Source organism: Lineus longissimus, chromosome 3 (assembly GCF_910592395.1).
Source record: "Lineus longissimus chromosome 3, tnLinLong1.2, whole genome shotgun sequence".
Classification (NCBI taxonomy): Eukaryota; Metazoa; Nemertea; class Pilidiophora; order Heteronemertea; family Lineidae; genus Lineus; species Lineus longissimus.
This window is the reverse complement of record NC_088310.1, coordinates 10,088,059-10,100,065: the sequence shown is the minus strand read 5'-3', so window position 1 is coordinate 10,100,065 and position 12,007 is coordinate 10,088,059. Positions and strand designations below refer to the sequence as shown.

The window sequence follows — 12,007 nt, the reverse complement described above, 5'->3', positions numbered from 1 at the left end:
TCCCAAAGAAACATTAAAACATTTGCCCGGAACATTAACCAACGCGGAATTTGCGATGTGTTATTCGTTAGGGCTAAATATTGCAGGATTGAAAGTCGGAAAAAGCTTTCTTCATGATCGGGCACCGGTGGACTACATGTATAGGCTTTTGGTTGGTAAAAATGCTCCGAGTTGTTGCCTTTTATTTCATTTCATTATTTATAAATGTTACCACGTGTCCCGTACCAGATCTCCCACCTGAACCTTCATGTAAATTTAATTTATAACCGACACAATGCTTATAATGCTGCACTAAAACTTCAGTCTATGTTCTCTGTATACATTTTGTGCATTTTTGCCAAATCAAAATTAATCAGGCTAAAAAAACACGCGTAATGTTCACTTCCGTACACAACAGACAACCTGTATTTGCCTCACCGCTTCCGTCAGTAGGCCCTCTATCATTCTATCTTGTCACAAATGTCACAATCTTCCCTTTTCGAAGTTTGACTCATTTATGAATGATGATAGAGAAGTTCAGTGTTCAACGCCACTCACGTGAACTTGAGTCCCTACACCCATTGTCAACAGAAAGATTCTTCCACGTTGCGTTGCATGTATATTGCTGTTTAACTCTCTCTTCTCTTATCGCCATATCGAATTTCTCCAGTGTTTGCTCGGATATGATCATCGGGTACCATTGGTGCAGTAGCTGAAAAAGACACGGTGGTTTCCACTGCTCGGGTGTAATTACGATTTTGGATTACGGTCCCGATGCGGGTCAAAGATAAGACTTCCCTCAAAACGGCTTCCGCAAAATGTATCTGATATTACATGTAATTAACATCCACTGCGGTATCTGGTACAGCCGCAAGACCATCGTCACATTTTATTATGAATTGTACTCGGGGAAAAAACATTCACCCACTAACTGCAGCCAAGAAAACATCTTTCGAGTCAAGCTGCGGTGCGAGTCTATAAAGCACCTCTCCAAATATCCATAATTTGCTTGTAGTCCGTGCTTTATTTGGGACAGCAAACAACATCATAGTTTCCTTTTCGAGGTTCAGGCGAGGACGCTCCTCCTCCTTTGTTATGACTGGTGTAATTCGATCACTACCCTGCATACATGTACCGATAGAACTGCTATGAATTTTGTCTAAAATAAGAGCAATTAGTGCAAATTATGGATTACACTAGCGATTCGATATCTCCGGCCCGTGACATTGAACTCATGGACAAAGGATTGGGGGAGAATTGTTGTTTTTGCGGGGGGGCAGGGGAGGGGTCCAGTCAGGCATTCAGGTTATCGACTTCATATTTTGTGACAAGCCACATAAAACGATATTATCCACAGTAAAAATTAACAAGAACACCAGTTACTGAAATAACAACTTTTATTATCAGCAATGTTGCTAGTCCTGGACTCGTTGTATCCCTGATTAAGGGAGTACATGTAGTTCCATTTGTTAAGGGGAGTATTATTGGGCTATCAAGGACATTATTAGACGATAGCTACAAAGGCCGGAGGCAAGTCACAGCCCAGTGCAGGCAGTAGATGACCCAAAAGCAGAAGCCACTCGATCGCGATTGGCTACGAGATCACTCAAAACTCGTTCTGCTAAATAACTGAATCCACCTTCTTCCAGAGGCAAATTCATTGGTCCAGACTACTGCCTGTGTTGCTTTGTTGCGATATGGCCAAGATCAATGGACAATTATTGACATTGGCGCTTATCTCTGGAACCAGAAAACCATGGCAGTCCTTGTCGACCTTTTTAGCAGCCCAGATCGATAAAAATGCCAGTTCTTAAAGGCGTAAAACCCCTATATAATTCCAATGGAGCGCTTTCCCGCTTTCATTGCAACCGCAGCAAAACTACACTTGGCTCCAGCGTTTGTCTGGAAATCGACAATTACTCACTGGTGTGGTTGGCGTCTTTCAATCGACGATACTTGTGTAACATGATCAAAATAACTAATTGTGACTACACGTACTTTTGACTCGCGACAGCCAGAAACCCACTCTTCATTATCATAACGTTCACAGTTCAAGGAATTGATACCGAACTGGGCTTTTGGTCGATTCACCAAACACCGCGAGGGCGGAGCTAAAATGTACGCCAAAACGGGTGAAATGGCAGGTCCATCACCAGATATCGAATACCGAGAGTGAGGTATCAACTTCTACTATAAAATACACCTCAAACTAAACACTGAAATGACATTTGCTGCTCTTTGACTGCATCCATATTAAAGGGGGACTATAGGCAGGAGCAGAGTGGCTAATTTGGCCATCTTCAGGTGACTAATATACTGAGTAAGGGCACTAGGTCATGTCAGATTCAGCACTAATATATTCCTCGTACAAGCGGGAATCATTTCGACGATTTGTGAGATGCGAGAGACCCCTATTGGCGACTTCGTGTAACTTTATCTTGCCTGCCTAGCTACTGCCTATATAGTCCCTTTAAGTACTAAACCAAGCGGTTATGGTTGCGACAGCCAAACCACTACAACGAAAACGAGGTTCTGTGTAAAATAACAAGACCGCAATCAGTGTGCTTTAGAATAATCTATGATCGAAAATATTTCAAATCTCGATCAGCTCAAACATTCTAGATATAAAATGTATCTTCCAAAGGCCTATCTCGAGGCTGACCAAGGAACATAGCGGCCCCTGTACACGTCTTGGTCACCATCTTCAAAGAGTTCGTATATTTTCTCAAAACTTTCAACTATTTTCTTGTTCTTTAGTTTCTCGTCTGCGGCGATAACAATAACGTAAATTTCAACCCCTTCTTTCTGACGTTGAGTGATGGTGGACACATCGAATGGCTCGCCCTCTGCTGGCACAATGCAGATTGAGTCGGGGGCCATGTACTTCGGTGGTTGCCCCTTAGGCCCCGCAAGCATGACTTCGTTCTTGTACCAGAGTTGCATCTCACTGCTATCATCATCTCTAACTGTTACATAACCAATATCGTGAACGGTTAAATCATCGTGAAGTAACTTGTCAGAAATATTGCCGTGGAAGACAACTGCGCAGTCTCTCTTGTATTTCTGCATCACTGCGCATATATCGTCAGCACGTTTTCGACCTTTGCTTTCGTTCAGCACCTTTCCTATCTCGAAAGCCATAGATAAGCTGTTTTCAACTGGGACACCCCTTACCTCGGCGCCGCTGACGACATACGTACCGTAGCCGATGTAGCCGTGGGCAAATGGACCCTCCTCACTCGAAAGCAATGACTTGGCTATTAGCTGTACCATACCTTCTGTCCCTGCCGGAAAGTCCAGCGTGACGGACGCGATGCTCTCAAAAGCTTTATCATCCAGGGGCGACACAATGACAGTCGGGGAAACATTGAAGCGATCGGCGTAGGTGATTTGGCTAATTAACGGGACAGAGCGACCAGCGCCATCACAATCCGCCACAGGAATATTCATAGCCGACGATAGATACAAACTAACCGCGATGTTGACGGCACCCAACTCACCAGTCAGAAGATGCGTCAACTTCTGAAATGACTGAAAACGTGGGTAATCGTCTGGATCCTTCGCTCGCAGACGACACTGTGCTTGTAAAAATCTCAGTGCGTTCCTGGCCGCTACGTTTGGATTCACCACAACGCCATCAGACGCTGTTGAGCCGTCCACACTATCAAAATCAGAACTGTCGACTACATCAACAGAACTTTTTGGGATCAAAGGGCCATTGACGAAGAAACTCAAAGGCGCATCTTTGTTCACCGCGAATTTCGGCATCCGCGCATCGTTTCGGACTGGTCCGTCTGGTACATCAAAGGCCTCAACGTGCCTGCCTGGAAGAACGTCGTGAACCTTTGAGGGTTGCCCAACCAAGGCAATCATAGTCAACCAGTCGTCATCATGGACACTATCAAGTTGTTTCACTTCAGCAGGGCTGGTTATCTCCGCGATTATTTTCCTGAAATGATTTCAAATTTGTGTAAGGTAAACTGGGGTAATTGTAGCCCCTTTATCAGCTATAATTTTGGTTACGCAAGAGATTTCAAGACAGATTCACTAAAACCGGCCTGCATCTTGTAGTGGCACCCCTTCCAATTTTACAGCCTGCAATTTAGTGCACTTAATCTAAAACAATGTCTCTGAGAGACAATATAAGACTCGTGGTCAGGGGCTACAAATACCCCTGACTAAAATTTAATATTGCATGGTTTTTTATGTTTGAGAACATTTTTTCACAGGTTTATGATCTTTATTGGTAAAAGTTTTCAGTATTTTTCCAATCTAGGTTGACGCCAAGAGTTTGCTGGTATCAAACGATATTTATGATTGAACACATTAAGTGGTGTTCGATGCGATCACTTTACCAACAATCTAAACAATATCGTCGCAAATCAGACTGATTTTAAACTGGTGTAAAAACACAAAGTTTTATCTATCACCTCTGTTGTACATTACACCTTGTGTCAGACAACAGCTTGTGATATTCTGAATTGAATGACGGTCTTGTCGTGCGCCATTAAAAACTGAAGTTTCAGCTATGGGTCGTGTATCAACCCAACCACTGAATGGCAATAGATTCCGAGATATTGCAGGAAAACGGGCCAAAAATGGCGGCCATATTGGATTTCAAGATGGCGACCGCCAGGGGGCGTAAAAAATTAGGGTCTTAATCGATAAATGACCCCTAGGGGCTGTTCTACCACTCTGCCAAATTTCATGCTTTCCCCATTAAAATGCACAATTCTTGCTTTTTTCGGAACTTAGCAGCTGGACTATACCTCGAAAAAACGGGCTACAAATTCCCCGAGGGTACCTTGGTCTGAAAAATTTACTTTTACTAATGACATCAAATGCCGCATACAAGACTCTCTACACTCAATACTGATCACCTGAACCAAGTTTCAAATATATCAATGGTCTGCAAGTGTGGAAAATTCGGACCTATAAAGAGTTCAATCCCAACTTATTTTGTGCATGTGTCTGATTTATACTCTTATAGCCAAGAGAAGCCTCAGGCTGACTCTTGCACATTTGATGGCCCGAACCATGTTGCAGTTAAGTAAGTAAGTACTGTTGATCCACCCTATTAGTGACACCCCGATTGGGACTGACAAGTGCTGCTCCGAATTGAGATGTGTCCTCATTTGAGAGGTCAAATTGAATGGAAACAACCTTTTTGGGTCTAAAGCTAGGTGAGAGCTTGAAGAGAGGTGTCAGCGGGGGTCCATTGAACTAGTAATCAGTAGCAGTGTCTTTAGATGTGCCTCTTAGGGAGACGATTATGCTAAGTTTTGCTTTAAAAGTCTCATTCAGGCCTCTGGCGGTACATAGGATTCATTTCTGCCATCAACTGGAGCGGACAGAGTCGATTTCGTCTCAAAACTGACAATATACCTTGCAAATGGTAATGGTCCACCCCCTCCGCTGCCGAGGATCACAGCCCCCTGAACGGTCAGGTCACATTCCTTTTGATTTAGGCTGAAAGCCATGCTTGTATTCCTCACAAGACAGACTGTAAAGGAAGCAAAAACAATGGTATACGTAGTACCTTTATCGACAATAAATAACGGCAAACTGGATATGGTTTGTGCTCTGGTGCCCCAAGTTCAGGTTATCAAGTGGCATCAACACCAGCTAGTCTCATTCAAACCCGCATTCAGAGAACGTGACAATAGCCGTAAAGTGATCCGCCCAATGTTAAAAGCGGTGTTCGGATCATGAATCCGATAACTAAAAGAGCTCCCGCTATATGAAGCAATTTTGCAACCATTTTCTATTCACAAACATCAACAGGATCAATTAAATCATAAAACCTCAACAGGGCCAATTATTTCTTTCCAACCTTGTAAGATAAATATACCAGTAAACCCAATTCTAGTCATCCTCGCCATGCTCATCTACATAATGGAAGAATGACTTCAGAGCCGGAAGTGACACTTTTAACTGGCGCCAAATTATTTAGATATGCACTGACTAAATATTCATCTGCGACTGAGAATGAGCAAGCAACTAATTATAGGAGTCTGTTGTGCCTAATGCACAGTCAGTTCGATTGCAATATTGAAATAACTCGAATTAGAATAACTATGGAGCCTTCGATTGACGAACGATTTGATTTTCGCGAATGTATTGAAAGTAGTACTGTAAATATAGCGAAGTTCACCTGTAGCCTGAGCATCGACTCTTACTTAAGAGTTCTCAACGAGCAATGAGGCATTTCGGAAGCCGAATTCAGTGGGACTTCCAGCAGTTCTGTCCATTCAGAAGCTCTATAGATTCTGCAACAACGGTGCAGTCACTAATAATAAGCCAATCACTGGTCGTGTTAATTCAGGGAGACTTCCGGTAAACTCAACTACATGTAAATCTTTTAATTCGGAAAAGTGTTAATAATGCTGATTTGCAAATGAGGAGAGGAAATCCCGAACGGCGTTTGCTGCCAATTTGGGCGACAATGGCCCAACCAAACTTCCCGATTCGATGTAGGAGATTGCACGGCGTACATGTATCAAGATCGAGGAGTTTCACAGAAGTAGCTCGATGTAGTTGTGCCGGCACGTGGCCGAATGTACAACTTCTCGCTAAATCTTTGTTAAATCTTCTGGCTAAACATCTTGTTGATTATCAGAACTGGTGTTACACCAGTGGACAACTATTCAATTGGTTGTTGCCAAACTTCAGCAAACACGTTTTCAAGAATGAACATGGCGAAACAATTCGAATTTTGCTGGTGATTGGCAACACGTCTAAATTACCAAAAGTTTGTGGCCAGCACGACCAAACACAACGCTTGCTGTATTTTGTGAGCAAAAGTTACATAACCCACATCACTACATGAACATGAGGACCTGATGAGGCCAAAGTTCATGATCAGACACAACGAAACCCTACGCCAAAAAAAACAAGTTGATGAAGGGTATTAAAGGCCACGGTCTGTAGCTTTTGCCGTTCTTTCATTTTCAAAGACCGACTTGAGATTATAAAGCACTGCACCAAAATCACATATAATGGAAATCAGAAATTATGTGATAATTCCTCGTGAGATCTTTATTCTCACCGTCAATGAATTTCGTGTCAAATAAATAGGCCTCTATGTAGATATTGAAAAATCTTAATGGTTTAACTCGAAAAAAACTTTTTTGGTCTTTTTCTATTCTGCTTGAAGGGACAAAGCGCCCTTTTGATCGTTATTGTAGCCTAAACCAAATTTGAGGTAAGATATTTTTACTGACAATCCGTCGGAGTTCAAAATGTCAGGCTTTGTACATGTTCGGGTACCATTCATAGATCTTAAAAGAAAACAAAAAATACAGCTATTCTTAAATCTGTTTGCAAAGATCGGTCCCTTAATTCTCGCTCACTTCTAGCGCTCTTCTTGGGCATGTGTGCTATTCCCGCTTCCCCAGTGAATGTCTGTGCACGAAAAAATGGACTCAGTCATGAACTTCATCCTGAGCAATTTCCAGAAACACTGGACCGAAGGTAAAAATAAGGATAAGGAAGGCGTTGCAGAGTTAGATGTTTGGACTGAAACCGGGGGTTTAACCACTGCTCATACATGTGACGTGCTATCAGAGTCTTTCAATACTGAAAGACTCTGATACTATTTAACAGTGGCTGGGAAAGGTAGTCATAGAAATATCTTCCTGAAATCACTTGTTTGAAGCACCTTGTTTCTCGATCCAACCACTTCCACCAGCACCACTTCCACCAGTCGATCCTCCTGATTTACCTTTGAACCGGGAAAATCGTGTGAAGCCTGTGTACATCTTTATACGTGTCTTATAGCCAATCAAAAAGTATCTACGGCGTCGACCCCTCAACTCCCTATACCGATGCTTGATTGGTCGGCGTTGGCTAAATCGGATAGCCAGGCAGTACGCAATGGTGGTTTAGTTAATATTCTATACTGTAGAACAGTACGCGCGGGCGGATTACAATTATCGTACGGTTTTTAACGCCTCGTGTTTTATACTCTAAGTTTTACGGTCGTACCGCCTGGCTATTCGATTGAGAATCTACCTTGAATGATTGGTCCGTGTTCAGAAAGTGGACGTCATCGAGGTTGCGGCCAACCATGCCAATATTAGACTCTTTCACCAATCATTACAGAGACTGGTACTTGACGGCATTTCACCCGTCATGAACTAGATTAGGGGGCGTTAGCTTCCGGTGTCCGGTCACATGTTTCTCACAAAGATGGGCAACCTCGAGCCAAAGATTACCTGCGGGGACGGTATTGACAGTGCATCAACTGTATGCACGGCTCGCCTCGGGTAAATCAACGAGGCCTCCTCGACAGTCCGCTGCGCGGCGGATAGGGTCGAGGTTACCTGGACTAGGAAGATATTGATATTTGAAAAATAAAGGCTTGAAAAAGAGTAATAAATCAACCAATAAGTAAAACATTGTACATGGACCAACATGAACCTTAGTATGACACACTTACCAAAGTAAAATAAGAAAAGGATGTATCGCGTCGGCGTAAATACGTATATAGATGTAGTTTCTCGTCAGTCCAATTGGTACTACATTTTCTCTCGGCCGTCCCATGCACTTAAATTGCGTTTATATCCTGGATTCCAGTTCACGATTCGTATCGTATTATTGATTTTCAATTGAACCCCGATAACCGAGAACAATTTATGTCACCTATAATTTTCGTGTCCGGCATGATTGTTTTATCCGAACTCATCGATTGAACCTTTCACGACGGAGTTATTTCTAAATCTCATATCGGCCTAGTTAAGCGCACACATTTCAATTCGACCCAGTATACAAGGATAAGAGGCGAGAATTGAACACTCCGTTGGTTCAATCAGAGTCTTTCTATAGTCTTGTATAGAAAGACTCTGGTTCAATCAAGTCCCTGATTTAAGCCTCCTCGATTGTGAGGCAGACCTGCACTGTAAACTCGACTCCGTCCCGCTAACATTTATCGATTATACTCACATGATGCTGAATTCCTGGATTGATCGGTCACTTTAGTCTCTTCTGGAGGGACTTACAGACAAGTGCGACCAAAACGCCACACATAGGCATGGACAAGTTGTTACTAAGACTAATATACTCTAAACTCACCGATTTCTGGATATGCAAGCCAAGCCTCCTGTGATTTTCGAATGAAAGACCGGAGGTCTCGATTTCTTTGAGGAAGGCGCCGAACTCCTTGATTGGGACATGAAAGCGACGTTTCTGGTGTGCATATACAAGGACCAACAAAGGACCCCATCAAATTTGGGCAGCAGCTTGAGATCGAGTCAATAGGCCTATAATCCAATTGGCGCCTCTCATCGTAGATTGCGAGAAACGACACGGTGCAATACTCATTTAAGACTTTTTTTTTAATATAAAAATATTGTAACAAAAATGAGGCCTACTTTTAGTGTCAATGAAATTCCTTGAGGAGAAATCCGAGCATTAGGCCACATTTGACCAATCCCCGGACAAGTGGCAATATTCGACACTCCACTTAGTTTCAAGCCTTCTTGTTAGCACAATAGCTGTAGAAGAACCCGTTATGTTAGGGCTGACAAAATCAGGCGACAATTAAAGTTTAGGTAAAGTTTAAGGGTTCTTTTTAAATTAGGAGGGCAATTATATTATAAATGATCTGTGTTTTTTAACCAAGGTTCTGCAAGTCTAAGCTGTATTCTACAAGGTTATGCAAGTTCATGGTGTATCCTATATTCATTAACGCTCTCGCTGCAAACAGGTGAAAAAGTTTAAAATGTCCTGAATTCAACAAAGATAGAATATCCGGGGAACAACGGATTCTATTTGTATCATTCGCTTTTAATCTCTGAGGTACTGATGGTCACGATCTGCCGCAATCCTCAGACATCTGAATTTTTCCAGGGTAACATTTTCTTCTTCTTCTTCTTCTTCTTCTTCTTCTTCTTCTTCTTCTTGATAACCAGGCTTAGATATGTCTCTAATAAACCTGGCTGTCGTCTCTTGTCCTAAGAGCTTTAGTCTCCAGTGGTGCGTCTCGATGTCCCAGATTGAGCAGTTCTGGAGCACTTGTCCTGGTGTCTGATATGAGGTATATGTGTTGCACTGGCACTTTCCGGACTCGGTCACGTTCATCCTCTTGAGGTAGGCTTTAAGTCTGCAGTTGCCTGTCCTGAGACGAAAGATTGAAGTCGCCTCTATTATGTCCATGTCCAGGAGGGACATTTTTGACTGTCACTCGGGCAGCGGGATTTTACAGCCAACCTCGGAAATATTCTTCATTCTCCATGTACTGTTTAGAAGACGACAATCACCAGTACAGTAAAGCATCCGTAAAATTGGCTTCTTTTAGCCAAAATGTGACCCTCTCTGATAAAACCCGCCTAAAGTCGCCAGGACTAATTATGAGTAATGCACTGAAGCAGCTGACCTTTTGAAAATATCATTTCTAAATAGCAAATGCGATCAATGATTTCTGAAGGAGTTGGGAGTAGCCGGTCTGAGAATTTCATGTCAAACGTTTTCTAAGATTTTACAATGTTATTTTCTTTTGTTTTAGAGGCCTTTAATTACACGATCCCCAGGATGGAAGTTTCAATTCCTTTATGATGAAAAAATGAAAAGTATTGTCTCACCTTGTAATATCAGAAGACAAACCAGGACTGTCATCTCCACACCGACCATTTTCATCTGTAGCCGGCACAAATTTCTTCCAAACTTACTGCAAGCTCATGCAAGAACTGTGCATCATCATCTGCAACAAGTGTTCGAATGTTGTGGAAACTCATGAACAATATTGCTGCGGTCCATCTGTTTGTTTTCACGTTAGATACGTGTAACCAACCGGTTTTGGTATAGTGATGTGCGTGAGTTATCTCTATATTATCTTGATTAACATCAATGCACGCATGTCGCCCATGTCTTATCACTCTTCGGATTTCCGGAGTACTCCCCTCCCACCTGCCCAAGGTGTAACGTTTTTCTTAGTGTTTACTTTCCTTTTCCGAGTTTTTCCCCTTATTGTCTTGGAACGCTGAAAGATAGATTGACACGCTTTCCTCAGCTCCCCTTTTGAAGAGTCATGGTATCTCTAGCCGTCTGTTGTATTGAAACACTGAAATAATGGGGAATAACAAACAAAAATGTTACACCGGCCTTAAAAATATAGACGAAACCGATGATACCGACATTCTTATTATTTCCGGAAATTATTCAACACTCGTCGCTTCTTAATTTCCTCCTTCTCCTTCCTCCTGTTTCTTTTTCTTCTCCCTGCTTCTACCTACTTGTTCTTAGCTCTTCTTAAGGCCAGAGTCCTCTATTAAAACATGTGTACATTACGTGTACATTGTTGTGCATAGGTTTTGGTAAAAAAAGTACTCATTGGACCAATCAATCTGCACAAAATTTTATATGTGTCAAGAAGAACCCTTTGCCAATAGCATAATAAAGTTTTAAAAAATTCCAATACCGATTGCCTGAGAAAAAAAGATTTCCGTACACCATATCCATCAAAACGTCACTGGCGCATTGATATGGCCCTGTCAAAGTACAAGTTCTAAACTGACCAGTGAGACCACATTTTCTTAAATATATTATCAAAAAGCATATTTCTGTGATGGCCTGACTCTGTAGATTAAGAATCAACCACAGATTGAGAATTAATTCCACTTTGGTCCATCCCAGCCATGTATTTACCACAACTTGACATTTTGATAAGCTCTATGTGACTGTGCCACACTTCCGGTCGTGGATGAATACAGGTCTCTGCCCTTAAGTCTTCTTCCTACTTTTTTTGCTTCTTCTTCCTACTTGAAATAAAAATTCCTTCTTCCGACCCTGCGCCTTTCCTCCTCCTCATTCCCTCGTTTTCTTTAATACCTCCTTCATCCTCCTTCTTATTCCTGATAAGTCGCCCGGTCTTCTTCTCCTTCTTCTTCTTCCTACATCTTCTTCCAACTTCTTCCTCCCAATTATTTGTCCTATTTCTTTCTCCTAATTCATCTTCTTAATTCGTCCTACCGGTATACTACGTAATTCATATAGCCTCTTCCATTTCAATTTCTACATTTCCGTTGATTTC

At 42.2% G+C, this 12,007-nt stretch overlaps 1 protein-coding gene across 2 annotated transcripts; it reads right to left on the bottom strand.

Annotated features, from left to right (window-relative positions):
* Positions 1-1,368: 1,368 nt before the first annotated feature.
* On the bottom strand, positions 1,369-10,688 carry LOC135484728 (uncharacterized). Of its 2 annotated transcripts, none has more exons than XM_064766383.1 (3): positions 10,560-10,688; positions 5,365-5,482; positions 1,369-3,928 (listed from the first exon to the last, which is right to left on the bottom strand). In XM_064766383.1, exons 1-3 carry the CDS (start codon positions 10,612-10,614, stop codon positions 2,626-2,628), a joined length of 1,476 nt encoding a protein of 491 aa, XP_064622453.1. In that variant the 5' UTR covers positions 10,615-10,688; the 3' UTR covers positions 1,369-2,625. The 2 variants fall into 2 exon arrangements, with proteins under 2 accessions (XP_064622453.1, XP_064622454.1); XM_064766384.1 differs by lacking the exon at positions 10,560-10,688 and adding an exon at positions 8,420-8,508.
* Positions 10,689-12,007: the final 1,319 nt, after the last annotated feature.